General features: G+C 44.5%; 1 protein-coding gene across 1 annotated transcript in view; it reads right to left on the bottom strand.

Annotated features, from left to right (window-relative positions):
• Window positions 1–16,431, bottom strand: part of LOC114006288 (catenin alpha-2-like) — a gene marked incomplete at its 3' end in the record, with an annotated part of 514,130 nt that overhangs the window by 58,838 nt on the left and 438,861 nt on the right. Inside the window, exons 4-5 of the mRNA XM_027768560.1 lie at window positions 15,438–15,604; window positions 345–464 (exon numbers count right to left, since the gene is read on the bottom strand). Coding sequence (XP_027624361.1) covers window positions 345–464; window positions 15,438–15,604 — 287 coding nt within the window. The remainder of the gene's footprint in view (window positions 1–344; window positions 465–15,437; window positions 15,605–16,431) is intronic.

Below are 16,431 nucleotides of genomic sequence, written 5' to 3'. Positions count from 1 at the left end.
AGGGCGATGTCCAGAGAGTGAACACAACCCCACGCCTCTGTTGGATAGTTTTTAAACACTTGGAATTGTTTCTGCAGTGGACAGGTTACATCATGGTGAGACTGGCAAGGACGCCCCTGCCAGTGAGGCAGGTGAACTGTGACCTACTTTCAGCCAGGGGTCGGAGCGCACCTGGGCCCCCAGTGGTAGCATAATGGCCCACCAGGAAACAGTTTCTATGGTCCAGTATTTTGGGGCATGTGATAGCACGTAGATGGAGTTGATCTGTGGGTCCATTCTATAAAGCTACTGCATCATTTAAACTCATCCACGTTCTCTCCCAGCATTTCCAAATATGTACCGACCTGCTGTCTCCTTGCCGCTACGTAGTTAAGTTTCACCATCTCTTTTCCAAATTCTTTAAAGCGATTTGCAAGATCTTGCTCATTTGTAGCATTTTTGACAGCTTCCAGGGCCTCTTCCACCTAAAGTGGTAAAAGCACACCAAATTTGTAAGTAGACAGTATTTAAGTATTATTAAACATGTCACAAATGGTCATTTTTAAAAGTTAATATGTATTAACATTTAAATGATACAATAAGAGGAAAGGAAATCTAGTAATTATTTCTAGTCAGGTTTAAATACTCATGCATGATTTACAGACTATTTTGAAAAGATGATAATTTTTGAAAAGATGATGATAACCACTATGCCAGAGGTGGCATAGTGGTTAAGGTGCTGGACTCCCACATGGCCAACCATGGTTCAAGTCCCATCATTCAAGTCCTGGATCGGGTGGCTTGAAACACACCAGACATGTATACATGTGTACCCAAAATCCCAGAAGGAGAGTGGATGATAGGAATTGCAGCATGGCCACCCCATCATGGGGGGATTTCCTACTTTTCCTCTCACTGTTTCTCTAGTGAGCACACATGTCCTATAGTAAAAACCTTAAAAAAGAAGAAAAGAAGATAATTGCTGAGCTCTTAGAGCATATAAAAATCCTGTATTTATTGTCTATTATTGACTTACAATTCTGGTAAGAAATACAGATGTCTATTTTAAGTAGAATGCTAAGGAAATTAATAAAAACATGAAATTTTAAAAGAAAGTCTAGGAATCTGGAACCAGCAGGTGACGTGGTGCTTAAGGCACTGGACACTTCCACATGGGTGACCATGGGTCAAGTCCCAGCCCTGGCGGCTTTCTCTCTCTCTCTCTCTCTCTCTCTCTCTCTCTCTATCTCTCCCTCTCTCATCAAATTAAAATAAATGAATGGATAAATAAAATGAAATAATTATTTAAAAATAAACAATAACAAAGTCTAGGACTCTTTGAAGGAGGAAATAGTTCACAAAGGAAAACTGGAGAAATTCCCAGGCTGCTGAAAATTTGGGGAAACTCAAATCACCAACCAATTTTGCAGCACCTCAAATCTGGCACAAAAGAGACTGTCATCTTAAACTGAGTTTACACCTTGCCATCCAAAGGCAAGGGGAAATAGTGAGTGCCTAGCAGCAAGTAAATTTGAAGTTTTGTGGCCATTTAAAGGTGCCATCAACTTGTCTTGATGGAGCTGGCCAAAACGACAGCAAGCATGCTACCTTTACAATGTGCTGTTTCCAAATTCCTCCAAACTGCCTCACTGAACCTTTCCAGAGCGCCATGGGCCATGAATTATTGATTTCACCAAAATCCCTTTAAAAATAACCTATTTGCGTGGTACTGAAGTCTCTTCCCCTCCAAAATGATCTTAACTTTACTATCTGTGGACTCAATGAAAATGAAAATTAAGACACTGATGTGAAGAATTGCACGCAGTCAGTGTCAGTCAGGCAGCATCTGTGTAGAAGTCATTTGATCAGTGAAAATCATCAAGAACACAGTCTTGAGTGAATCAGGCACTTATATATGTATTTCTGCAGAAATCACATGTTCTTAAACATGAAAGGAACTTGATAGCGAGGCCCTCAGCTAGTACAGCTCCTCAGAGAGGCAGTAGCAGCTCTGAAAGAATAATGAGAAATGCAGGGAATATTTGGGCAGAATGCAGATCAGTTCTTGCAGTTTTGGGCAAGTCAAACGACGGTACATAGATAGTTTCTTATCTGATGATTCGGACACACAAATGACTAAAAGGACTTGAAAAAGTCAAAGACGAACTGAGTTCTGAGCTACAGCCATGTACCTCTGTTTTAGCTCAGCCCAATCCTCAAGGTGACTAACACAACTTCCTTATCACATTTTACTCAGAGAAGGAAAAGAACAGTGCATATAAACCAGTGATAAGGGATAGGATCAAGCTTTCTACCCCATAGGTATGATAATATCATTCCACTTTCCAAACAGCCTAAGTCATTTTAGTAAGGAAAGAGCTGTAGCCAGCAAAGGAAGGGAATTTGAACGATGGCAGTGAGGTGGGCAGAGGGGAGTAATTCAATGTAGTGTCCACAAAAAATTGTTTCCATTCTCATCTTCTATGGAAACTCTTCATTATTTTCTTCCTAATTGTAAAAATACAAAATGGTGATTTAACTCCTCAATGTTAGTCATCTATAACCCCCATCCAGGATCTCATACTACTCAAGAAAAAGAAGAAATACAATTGAAAAAGGGACCGTTGTGCATTAGGACTTTTTTTAGGCACTCAAGTCAAATGACAATTTATGGTGTGGAATGGCCCATGTAAAGCATTTTCAGTTTAATGGGACTCATACCTCAAGTCTGTAAAGCAACAAATCAGTGATGTCTCACTTTCGAATAGATTTAGGGTGGTTGGAACTTGGCTGTCTGCAGCATCATAGGGGGACAGCTCTTGACAGTTAATTTGCTCCTGCTGCTTATTTGAGATGTAAATCTTTTCTCAGGACATAAAAACTGGTTCCAGGGAACAGCGAAATAATTATCTCAGAGGGAGCTAAATACTGGATTTGTTTTCTAATATATATAAAACAGGCTTCTTACCAGTTGTTAATCAGACCAATTTGGAATATTTACTCTGTTGCATTATACATAACTTATTTTCTCATTGGTTTCTCCGAAGAATCCATATGCTGGTCTGAATTTATATTTCTAATTCAATGAAGTTTTTGTGTGTATTTGCTTTTTAAAGACACACCAATGAAGGGCTGTGTGTATAAAGGTAGACTTAGCCACACTCAGAGCTGAGAGGTCACCTAGTCAAGAGTTCTTATACAGGCTCATGGTTCAGATTCCATGCAATGAGCAGGTAGGACCAAAGTCAGTCTAGATTATAAGCATAACAGTGCTAGTAGATAGATAGGAAAGAGAGAGCTATGAAAAGACATGGAGAAGGAAGAAACAGCGGTAACCAGGCACCCCCCCCTCCTTTTTGTTTGCTATAGGGCTTGTGTGCTTGCCAGAGAAAGACAGAAAGAGGTTAACTGAGAAATCAGGCCCCTCTGGGGAGATACTATGCAATCCCTCCTCCATCATTCTCCTCCTGGGATTTTGAGAACACACGCACACAAGCCCAGTATGATTTTCAAGAACCTGGTTCCAGAACTCAAACTGCAGTGGGTCATGTGGGCGTCCACGGCCTTAACCAACGTGCCACTGATGCAGGGACAGAGAAGGACAGGGGTGATCAGTCCCACCACCCATGGTGGAACTTGGGTTCTTGTCTGTGGCTCACAAAGATTCAGACATGGACATAGGTAAACGAGCAGCATTTATTAAGAGGAGGAAGGAAGAACAGAGGTCTCAACAGAGAGCGGCCCCGAATGGGTTGCCAGCGTGGGCCTGAGGTGAGGGGCTTTTATCTGGGACAGAGGGGCTTTGTCCCTGCTTCTTCCCAGGCAGACTTGTGCATGCATTTCCCTCATGGTGCAGGTCACATGCTGCATGTGTCCGTTATTTTTCTCCTAATTTTCGAGCGGGTACGGAGGTCAGGTGACTCTTTGCCTAAAAGTTTTGGGCCATAAAAGACCAGGACCTTCTTTCTGGAATGTGGTCAGAACCGGAAAATGTCTTTGTTTTAGGTCGATCCTTGAGTCACTGCTGTAAGCGGTTTCTTGTTGAGCTGCTATTGAGCTGCTGTCTCCATCTTAAAACGTAGTCGTCTTGTGATTTCGTTCAGTTAGGCTTAAACCCTAACTGTATTCTTAGGGTTCCTGTCTCCTACCTCGCATGGGTTTTTAAAAAGCTTTTTACAAAGAAGTAGTGGTTAATGGTCACAACAATTCTTATATCATTTAGCCTCCTGCCATGGGTGCCCTTTGGCCCTAACTCTGGCCTGTTGGCACCAGCTATTCTTTTGAATGGCATTTTCCCTCTGTATTTTGGGTCTACCAGCTTATCATGTAGTTTTCACTGGGTCCAGGTGCTTTGGATTTCAAAGTTAGGGGCTGTCTGGTCCTCAGCCCCTGACTTTAGTTGTTTCACCCAAGGGCACATTGGCCAAAGGGACAGCGGGCAGGGAAGGATGCGACTTCCATTAAGTTAAAGTGGTTGGCTGGTTTTACCGTCCCTGTTTTCCATCTCAGTGTTCCATCATGTCCCCCTTGTGTTAGTTATTCTACCTAACCACCTAGCCAGGGTCCGCCTCACCACCTGCTGGCCCTGAACCAGCACTTTTGACCACTCAAAATTAATATAGAAATCTTCTGTATTTGGAAAGAACCTAAGAGGTTTGTTCCTCCTGGCTGGTGAAACGACATGGACTCATTTGAGACAAAGGAAATGTCCTGCTCTCATTTGTGAATCCAGCCTGTCCAACCTGGGTGCACCTTACTGGGCAAACCTTTTGGCCGTCCGTAGTTCAGGGATTCTAGAGGAGCAGAGGGTGGTTCTCCTATAGAAGAGCCTGGAACGCTTCATTCAAAGCACCCCTGCTTGGGTCCCACTCAGGCCCAGCAGTCCCTGTGTGGGGAGGGCTATGGGTTCACACTGGTCCGCGTTTGAACTCCAGCTATGTCATTTGTTAAGTCTGTGATCCAGGGCACACTACTCGATCATCGGAATAGTCATGATGCACTTTTGCACCGAAAAATACATCATGACTTTACTGATGACCCAGTATTTAACCTCTCTGACCCTCAGCTCCTCATTAATAACATGAGAGTCATAGTGTCTCTACACGCACAAAGTTACTGTGAAGATTAAAGCAAATAAGAAATGCGAAATAGTACATGCTTAGCAGAGTGCCTGGAAGAATGAGCTGGCTGCTTCTTAAATAGAGGTACTGACCTATGTAGTTCTGTTTTAGAGGGAAAACATCCTAAATAATCTTGGAGAAGAAGGCTTGGAATACGCTGGGAGGGAGTGGGAGGAAGGTGCAGAGAGGATGCAGGCTGCAGGCTGGGCTCAACGGCTCCGAGGAGGGTGGTGGTAGCAACAGCAGAGCCTCTTGATAAGGGGGGCATCTGGAAGATGCTTATGTCCTGGTTTCAGAAATGGTTTCCGACAAGCTGACATAAAAGGACCCCTTCCAAGACAGCTGTCATGTCCTTCCCCAGTAAAAATGCAGGCACGATCTCAGGCATTACAGACAGTTGGTCTTCTCCACAGCCCAGGTTGTTTAGACAACACTGAAGGGAGGACTTTTTGTGCAACCAGGTATTCTTGCCCTTACTAAAGGGGCATATGGACAGGTACAGCAGAAAAGACTGAAATTTCTTCTTTTGTAAATTTTGTATTATTTATTAATATTGAGGATTTTGCAATAGGGCATGTGCCCTTGCCAGGAAGACAGAGAGAGATAGAGAGACAGAAAGTGAGAAATCACCCCCCAGGGCGGATGGCCACCCCTCAATCCCTTCTCCTCCATTCTCTTCTCAGGATCTTGGGCATGCACACACATGTGCCTGGCGTGAGTTTAAGCCTCTGGGTCTGGGACTCGAACTGCAGTCGACTACAGGGGAGTCCAGCGACATAGCCATTATGCTAACTGCTGGTCCCAGACTGAAACTTTGAAAAGATATCAAAACCTGTTTGTGTCCCAGTCACAGCAGTTTGCACTGGGTAACGTGGCTGCTTCATAGACTGAGGCCCTACGGGAAGCACGGGTTCAATCCTGACCCACACTAAAAGCACAACATGGCAGTGTGCACTTGCAGTCCCAGATGTTTGAAGGGCTGATGTAGGAGGATGGCAACATAGTCACACTGTCTTAAAAAAAATCTGTAGCAGGATGATGGCACAGCAGTAAAATACGAAGCTCCGTGAGGCTGACCTACGTGAAGAGTTCCTGGTCACTTAGGGAGACTCCCGGGGTGTGCCAGGCACGCATGGGCCTGTGATCTGGAGCTGACTGAGGCTGGGGGTGGGTCATGGCATTGGAACCCTGCTTGTGTGTGTGTGTGTGTGTGTGCGTGTGTGTGTGTGTGTCTATTTCTCAAGAAACAATAAAAAAAAAAAAACCCTGTTCCCTAATTGATGGATTTTTATTTTATTTCAAAGTTGGTCACTTAAAACTATTAAGATGCTGGTGTTCTCAGACACTTACTCAAAATAACCTCTACTCTTATTCCTAAAGCAAGCTTATCTGCCATGATGATTTCGTTTATAGCTGTGTCAAAATGTCTGTCTTTAACTCAGTTTCTCATTTTCCTGTTTGAAACTCTTTTCTTCGTCCTTAATTACTTCGAGAATAAAGTCTGATAATTCATTTATTCATTATTTATGAAGCACATACTAAAAGGAAGCAGGCCTGTAGGGAGGGCGACAGTGTTGAACAGGAGCCTGGTCCCTCCTCTCCCACACTGAGACCTGGTGCCTTTGATGTTGACCGCTCTCACCATGCTAGGCAGCACTGGTTAGGAGAATCTGTTCGGACAGGCTGACCTTGTCCTAGGGTCCTACTATTAATACCTAGTTGACTGGGTTTTAAATGATGCCAATAAAAGCATTTAATAAGTCATTTGAAAATCTCTTATTAGAGTCTAGTATTACAGTTAACTAAACGACCTATCTTAGAAATACAAGTTGGCCAAGTGAATGAATACATGAATGAACGAACTTAAGACCCGACTTCTAAGTCCTGTACTTACTTAACCATAGTCTGTCTCGTTTGACCTTTCATGTCTCAGCCCATCACACTTTACCTTTCTGCTTCTAAAGATGCGCTGGCTCTCTTGATTACCTACTCTCTTGCCTTGATAAACTAGTTTCCTTCATTAAATCTTCTCTTTCCTTGCTAACATGTGAAGAAAAATAATAGTGTCATCAGAAAATATGAATGATGAAATGCTAGTGTCATTTATTCCTGAAGTACTATGTTTTGTATATCTCAACAATATAATTTATAATATATTTCCAAAGTTATTTTCCGTTTGTGCAAGAAAAATGACAGTAGTCAGTGCCATTAAGTGCTTGTAATGCCCCAGAGAGGTAGTCTTCTCCAGAGCCCTTATTCATTTTTTTTTTTTTAAGTTTTTGCCATAGGGTACAGGTGCTTGCTGGAGAGAGACAGAGAGGGACAGTGAGAGGGAAAGTGAGAAATAACTCCCCCATGGGGGTGGCCATGCCATAGTCTCTTCTCCTCTATTTTCCTCCTGGGGTTTTGGGCACACATGCACACACACCCAGTGTGAGTTTCAAGATGCCAGGCCTAGGACTCGAACTGTGGTTGCCCATGTGGGAGTCTAGTGCCATCACCCTGTGGCACCTGCTGGCCCCCAGAGTCCCTACTCTTAGCTCCTGGGTTATACTGCATCATTTTCCCAGAGAGGGTGGGTTTATAAACCCGATGGAATTTGGCTCTGAAATAGAGTAACCCACTGGTTTTAAAAACTAATTCATCAGATCAGAGTCCCCAAGTCCTAATCATCGTACCTCATTAATATCTCTAAAATCTACCTCTTTTTCACAATAAACATGATCACTGCCTTCATTCGGTCTTTCATTCATTCAATGGTCTGGAAAACTCTCACCGTTTCAATCTGTTTCCTTGCTCTGTGTTCATCACCCCTCTAAGTCCTTGTGTATGCTATTACCAAAGTTATTTATTTACTGAAGTCACAAAGTGACTGTATAGCTCACCCGCTACTCATGGCTCCTCGTAATCTGTACATACAGTGCAAACTAATCATGCTATCAACGACCCTCCACACCTCGGGCCTCTCTGTCTGACCCTGTCATTGCTGCTCCCCACTGTACCCGCTATGCTACGACAATGGAATTACTTATATTATTTCAAACACTCCAAGACTCATCTCTTGACTTCATGCCTTTATACTTCCCTTGGCTTGTGAATCTACAGACCTCTCTGTAGTTGAAATCTGTTACCTGACCTGAATCCATCTCCCTTTTATGGTAATAATGCCCCATTCTCCTTCACAAAACAGAATGATATACCCATCCCCCAAGTCACTGATGGGACAACTTTTATTCCTCAGGTCCAGGCCTTGATTCATGACTCTAGCCTGTCCAATCTGGGCCCAGAAATAAATTCAGGGAACAGGAATTAAAACTCATTTAATTCAACGAAACCCAATCTTAAGCCATCCCCCTGCCTTCCAGCCAAATCACTCTTTCTCATGTTATCCTGAATTGACTGACAATACAATTTAATTAAACCTATTCTTTTTCCAGCTTGAGAAGGGGGATGAAGGGATAGGAATTCTGAACATGTTAAGTAAGAAATGAGCCCATCCCCTTCTGACTCTAAACAATTAACTCGGACACATGCACATGATTCATAAGCCAATCAGTGCTAACAAGATGGCGGAGCTTTCCTCTGGGCTATCAGGGAAGAATTTCTGCTCTGAAGCTACTTAGTCTAAAAACATGTGATCTTGAGAATGTTGAGACCATTAGAAAAGGGTCTACTGTGAACAGATACCTCACTGAAAAAAAAAAAAAAAAAAAAAAAATGGAAAACTGGTCCTTGGCACATTGATGCCCCTTGATCAAGCCCAGCCTATAGCTACTGGCTCTGGACATTTAGTGTGATATGCCAAAGTATTTCCTTTTTTGAAAGCTGGGTTGAGTTAGATTTTTCTATTATTTACAACAAAAAGCATGCTAATTACATTTTACTCATAGGTGAGATTATAGCAATATGAGAGATCATCAAAGAGTTCATGAAAAAATATATTGTGGGGAACCAGCAGTTAGTGTAATGGCTATGTCGCTGGACTCCCACATAGTCAACCGCGGTTCATGTCCCAGACCCGGTGGCTTAAAACTCACGCCGGGCGCGTGTGTGTGCGTGCCCAAGATCCCGAGAGGAGAATGGAGGAGAAGGGATTGCGGCATGACCATCCCCTCTGGGGAGTGATTTCTCGCTTTCTGTCTCTGTGTCTCTCTCTGTCTGTCTGGTGAACGCATGTGCCCTATAGCAAAAACCTCTCCAAAAATATATATATATATTGTGGAAAAAGTATGCATGGATTTCAAAAATGTTTGCACCCAAATAAACTTTTATTTTTGTTTCCCTTTTTTTCCTAACTCCCAGATGATGCATGTGCTTGCCAGAGAGAGAACGAGAGAGAAAGCACGTCCCAATGGGGAGTGGTCACTGCAATACTTTTTCTTCCATTTCATCATCCCATCAAGAGTATGGGCAAGCACACATATGCATCCAGCATATTTTTCAAGTCTCTAGGTCCAGGACTCAAACCTCAGTTCTGTGTAGGATATGGCTCCCACGAGCAGCACTGAACTGCAGTACCACATGGCCAGACCTGAAATTGTAATTTATTCCCATTTTCCACAAACTTTTTCAAGTTCCCTTTTAGGCACACGTTTCCAATAGGCATTGCATTCTTTCTTAACGTTGCTCCACTGGCCTGTAAGGTTTGGACGGCAGGAGCTCAGTCCTACCCACCTTTGAAGTTATACATCTTGGCACAGTGTTTGCATATAGTAAGAACCCAGAAGGTATTTCTTGAAAACATCAAAGAATAAATAAACTATGAGCGATCCAGTGGCATGAAGCTAATGCCATGATAGCTCTGACTGGAAAGCCGTGCTAAGAACCTGGGTTGTATTTTCAGCATCGATGTTCAGAAACAAGGCTATTGTAGACCACTTGAATGTTACTTATTTATGTACTTGCTTATTTATTTATTTTCTTTACCAAAGATTTTTTGCTATAGGGCACATTCCCTTGCTGGAGAGACAAAGTAAAACAAAATGAGAAATCACCCCCCAGGGGAGTTGGCCATACCTCAGCCCCTTCTCCTCCATTTTCCTGTAGGGATTTTGGGCATGCACGCACACATGCCCAGGGTGAATTTTAGGCTGCCATGTTTGGGACTTGAACTACGGTCAACTATGTACGAGTCCAGCAACGTAACCATTACCCCATCTGCTGGTTCTCCATCAAATGTTATTACACACAGGCTACAGTAGAGCTTCCAGAATAAACAGCAGACTACTGAGAAACAATGAGTCACTGAGGCTTCACAAGACTCTGATGCTAATGTTCCTAAAAGCACAGGTTATGTGAGGATCGCTTGGCTCCTCAAAAAATGGGACGGCGGCATTAGATCTGCCTCTGATAGCCATTAAGAAAACCTGGTTTCTTGGAGAGGCTGACTAAGGGGTCACTGTTTTCTCTTTACTACACTATTTTCTAGAGAGATGTTTTCAGGCAGTATAGAATATCCTTATGCCAAGATTCTGCCTAAGGCTAGAGAAAGAAGGTGACGGTTTTCTCTGACATGCACGTGTCTACAAGAATTTATGTGTGATGCTATGGCCCATGCTAATAACTGACAATATGATCTGATTACATTAATTCAGAGTCTAGAGAAAATAAATATCATGCTTCATGATCACTGATTGAAAGGCAGCCTTCCTTTAAAGCTCTGAAGCGACACGTTATCAACCTAACGCACAATGTCAACTGATTGCAGGGTATACCAGGTGTCTGACTGGGGAAGAAGTGATTATAATTCAATACTTTTTAAAGAATTATTTAACTTTATTCATTTATTATTATTTTTTTTTAGAGAGGTTTTTGCTACAGGGCCCATGCTCACCAGAGAGACAAAGAGCCAGAAAGTGAGAAATCACCCCCCCCCCCAGGGGGGATGGCCACACCGCAGTCCCTTCTCTTCCATTCTCCTTTCGGGATCTTGGGCACATACGCACACGTGCCCAGTATGAGTTTAAACCACCCGGTGCAAGAATCGAACTGCAGTCGACTACATGGGAGTTCAGCAACGTAGCCATTACGCTAACTGCTGGTCCCTATTTATTTATTATTATTCTTAAATTTGACCAGAGAGAGATGGGGGACGGGGGGGAGAATGAGAAAGAAAGTCACCAGGTTCACAACTCGAACCGTGGTTTGCCATGTGGGAGTCCAGTGCCTTAACCACCATGCCACCTGGGGGCCCCTAATTGAATAGTTTTTTTTTTTTTAAATTTTACTGGAAGAAAAATGAAAGAGAGAAAAAAAGGGAAAGAAAAAGCACCCCATAGGGAATGGTCACTCTGCAGTCTCCATTTCTCCTTTTGAGATTTTGGGTACACACACACACAAACATGCCTGACGTGTTTTTCAAGTCCTGGTCCAAGCCCTGAACTACACAGTTGACCATGTGGGTCTTCACCACCATCCCGCCAGCTGGACCATCATTTGGTAATTGTTAACGATGTCTGATGTAGGAATGATCTCTTTAGCTTTGCTCAAGGCATTAAGTCCCCAGGTGCGTGTTACCTGAGCTTTGCCACTGTATGTTGTCTACTGTTCTGTCTGAAATGGTCCTAAATTTGCAAACACCTTGGGTGAGCATGTACACCTTTCATATAACATACTCAAAGAAGAACTCAATATTAAAGCACACAGAAACACTTGCACAATACAGCAGGTAGCATAAGTGGATGAGTCAAACGTCTGTAAATTATATAAGGACTCCTCAACAGCCACACCAACAGGTTTCCAAATCTGATAAGGTAGCAGGAGGCACAGACCTGTATGCACTGTCAAACCACAGCTCTGCACAGCTCCTAATCTTTCATTTTTAGAGGCTGAGTGACATTTGCTCATGATTATCTACTTTGCCAACAATTATATCTTAGAGTGTGGGACAGAGGGTGAGAGTGGGTATTTCCTAGGAAAATAAATAGACTACCTTTCATCTCCTTGGTGAACTACTGAAGGAAAAACACAAATAGAAGTTTCTGATAAGCTAATTTCCGTCAGTTACTCAGAGATGAGAAAAGTCATTATCTGGAAAGAACACCAGCGAACATTCGGCATATAGTCTAATAGATACAAAGCACAACTTCATGCAGAGCTGCTTAAGGGTAGGATAGTAGCATAGCAGTTACCAGCAGGTAGCTGCAGGCCTCACTCCATCTGAACAACAGGAAATCGAGTTGCTACTTCAACAGGAGGCTTTATTTCATTGTTATTAGAAAGCATTCGTCACTCCTTTCCTCATCTCTGTCTCATCATCTGTACGGTAAAGCAATTCACTGTTTACTGTAAAAGACCTATAAAAGACCCTGGGGACGGTAGGGATGATAGTTTATAAATTGCTCCATCAGAATATGCGAAGATATTTGATATGTTCTTCATCTTCAGTTTAAAAAAAGGAAACAAAGGGGCCAGCAGGTGTTGTGGGGGTTAAGGCTCTGGACTTCCGCATGGCTGACAACACTTCGAGTCCCAGACCTGGCGGCTTGCTTTCTTGCTTTTTCTTGCTTTCTCGCTTTCTCTCTTTCTGCTTACAGATAACACTTTATGATCTACAAACGGATGCACTTCCATGGAAGAGAACTAACAGACTACTAAGTAGAATTATATGCTGCATTTATTTGTAATGAATTACCGGCCTACTGTTTTAGAGCATGAAGCAATAACCCCACGAAATGAAACCCTGACTGATCTCGAATCCAAAGTGTGACACAGGCTGCGGCCTGAGTAGTTCAGCGGTGGAGAGGTCGCAGTTCCTCAAGTTATCCACAAGAGGGCACCATGCTACCACTGCTGCTCCCAACAGAGGCCGCACTCTAAGTAGAACAAATGTGTTATTTAGTCTACAATCGTTTTTAATTTTACTACTGACAGCCTGACAGGACTACTTAATATTGCCAGGTTGACCTTTCCATGATTTTGTGCTGTATCCTTTTGCTTTTCGTTTATTTATTTATTTCTAAACTCCCCTTAATCTGCTTGTGAAGAATAGAACACCGTTGACTCCACATTATGACAGGCTCAGCCGACAGCACTGGTCAAACAGCCAGGCAGAGAAGCAGGACCTCAGGCCACCATTGATGCATGCCGGGCATGACCGGCTCCTGCACAAGCACCCTCCCAGGTGGGGAAGTTAGTCGGCCATCACTGCCCAACAGTCGCCAGCCAGGGGATCACTCAGAACGGTGACGTGGAGGGTGTAAAATGAACTTCTTTAGGTTCTGTCCTACTCTTCCCATCCTGGGGTAAAAGAAGGTTGTCCACTGGGGGAAAGACTTTTCCTAAAATGGTGCCTTTGAAGACTAAACAGTCTGTGAGGGGAAGATAGCAAACCTTCCCTTTCACATACTTGAGAACTGAAGTTATCCGTGGCCTTACGATGCCTGAAACAGAGCTGGGGCTGGAGGAGTGAGACAGCCGGCAGCCTGTAAGCAGGTCCAGTGAGCGTACAATAACCACTGAGCTGCACTGACAGCACCCACTCCAGTGCCATGCTCTTTGATAAGGTACTTCCTAGGTTTCCCCCTTGTGAGCCTCACCACAGCCCTGAAGGCTGTGTTGCCCAGTCCCATTTTCATAGCTGAGGTGTCAGACAGAAGGAGGTTACTGATAGTTACGACACAGCCAGCAACTGCACACTGAGCCGAGATGAAACCGTTAGTCTGACTCCAGTGGCAAACGGCTGCTTGCACTGCTACACCCTCTGGGTCACTCAAACCTCTCCTCCAAGTGCTCACCAGATCCACAGACTCTCCTGGCATCTGAGGGCCCATTCTCTGAAAAGGGGCTAAGAACAAACGCCCGTCCGAGGTTCTCCCTTGGATCCTCAGGGACCTGTATATAAATTATAAAGAGCTTGCTTTATGATTTACAGCCAAGGAGCTCAGGCTGGAGATGTTGGAAATGGAGGCCTTTCAGAGGATGGCAGTTGGGTATAAACATAACTCCGAAGTCTTGGCTCATTTATTGAAACCAGCTTGGACCAAAGGACCTGGCCAAGATTTTTTGACAGAGAATTAAAATTTAGGAAATGTCTTGATGCTCTTGGCTACTAAAAAAATGTCTGTGCTACAAGGAGAGATGAGAACAAGCTCTCTTTACTCACCTTCTGACTCACTTTCTCCCTCGTCATCACTGGTGTCATTTCACTGACAAAAGAAGACCTTGAGGGTTGGCTGTTGGGAGCATGCCAAGTCAGGCATGCCCAGGCTGGGGGAGCTAAGCCGGCAAATGGTTGGTTTCCCAAATAGGAAGCACCTGGTTCATATCCCACCATCTGAGGACCCTGAGATCAGTCTGGGGATGAGGACAATTGTCCAGGAACCATCTTCTGCCAAGGGCATGGAATAAGGACTCCTGCACAGAGGCCATATTCTAACAATTAAGTTACATCAACTTCATTGAAACGGTTGAACCATCCTTGTTTTGACTAGATATCATTAGCCACTAGCTGTCAAGGGCTACAGAGGTTCCCTTGATCCCTGTTCCAGTAAAAATCTGTGACCAGGACAGGGCTCCAATGCATTAGGAAACAAGAGTTAAAAGAAAGCATGATAAGCCAGGTACTAGAGTGGAGTTCCATGGTTTGCCGGGTACCTCTTCATTGCCAGACTAAGATAGGCTCCAAGTCTGTACATCTGCAGAAGATAGAGGTAGGAGCAGGTAATACAGTACGGGCAACCAGCGAGCCATCCTAAGGTGGGCTTGGGTGGTAGTCTGGATAACTACGCATAAGAACTGGCCTTCACTGGGACCAGCAGGTGGCATAATGGCTATGTCGCTGGACTCCCATGTAGAACACCATGGTTCAAATCCTAGACCTGGTGGCTTAAATTCATGCTGGGTGCATGTTCGTGCATGTCCAAGATCCCAAGAGGAGAATGGAGGAGAAGGGATTGTGGCGTGGCCTTCTCCCCTGGGGGGTCAGTTCTCACCTTCTATGTCTCTGCCTCTCTCTGTCTTGCCAGTGAGGCACACACCCTGAGTTAGCATGTATACTATGTGCTTTGAACGTGAAGGCCCGGCAAAGGCAAATGCACCAAGCCCAGCCTCCATGGCCCAAAAGAACGCATTGCATGTACCCGAGCAAGTAAGGAGGGATCCCAACTCTGTGTTTGAGGGAAGAAAAACAATTCTAATGAGGCTTATGTAACTTTTAAAATATGCATAGTATGACATATAATTGTAGTATTAGAAAAATCTGGGTGGTGTCCCACATGGACCAGTAACTGACGATCTGGTAAAGTGTAAAGCGTCTCCAGTAGAGGGCAGAGCTGTAAGATACACGGTCAACATTAACACCGACACAAAACAAAGTTCTAGTAGTTTCTACATACGTACAATTTTCAGGTGAGATAACAGTCTCATGACATCCGCCATGTCCGCCAAAATGAGCAAGCGCGTGACGGCTGAGAGCAAAGCCCTGGCCGCCCGCACCATGGTGCCACGCTTCACCGACGAGCACGGGTCATCAGCAAACTCAGAGGAGGCGATCCGCATCGTCTCACCTGGAAGACAAACACGGAGAAGCAGGTGGGTGGACGGGGAACTCAGAGGCCGGAGGTCCCAAAGTTCTCAGCATAGATGATCATTGCTCTTGTCACAAAACTCGCATGACCAGATGGTACTTCTGCCACCCCCAGGCGGCAGAGAGCCTTCCAGGTCATGCACAGCAGGGCGTGTGGGCTGGTGCGTGCAGGAACACGGTGCTCATCCTTGCTGAAGTGTGACATGTTTATAGCATCAGTGTGGAATATGCTCAATTTGACTTGTCCAAAGGACGGGATGGATTTGCCCTGCACGGATGTACTCCTCTCCTCCTTTAATTTCCCTTGGAACCAATGAGATTTGCTAGGCAACTACTCGAGGGTACAGAAAGGGGAGGGACGACACGGACACCACAGAGGCCTGGCTAAGAGCGCAGACCATGGATCACTTGGTGTGAGATGGGGAAAGAGGGGAGACCTCTCCACTTTGCTGGGGTGTGAAGCACTAGGCAGCGCTGCCAGGAAGACACAGTGGGCAGCAAGGGTACTGTGTGAGTCTAAAATCTGGAGCCTGGCTGAGTGTGGGGGCCTGCCCTTGTGTGGAGGACAGACACATGAGGAAGGGGCTGGGAGAGGTGGCCACACCTGGAACGCCTCTGCAAGAGCTTTCGACTGTATCCTCAGCAGGACGGCAGCAGGAAGGGAAGTGACAGGAATAGATGCTTATTTTGGGAGGATTATTTTAGCCACATTATACAAAATAAACTGGAAGGGACACGGCTGGGGCACAGACACCCGTTAACAGAGCAAATGCTCTCCTTGTCTGAGAGCAGCAGGGAGAGCCTGGA

Source organism: Tupaia chinensis, unplaced genomic scaffold (genome assembly GCF_000334495.1).
Source record: "Tupaia chinensis unplaced genomic scaffold, TupChi_1.0 Scaffold146837_1, whole genome shotgun sequence".
In the NCBI taxonomy this organism is placed as follows: Eukaryota; Metazoa; Chordata; class Mammalia; order Scandentia; family Tupaiidae; genus Tupaia; species Tupaia belangeri.
The sequence above is the reverse complement of the archived record's forward strand: the minus strand, read 5'-3'. Positions and strand labels throughout refer to the sequence as shown.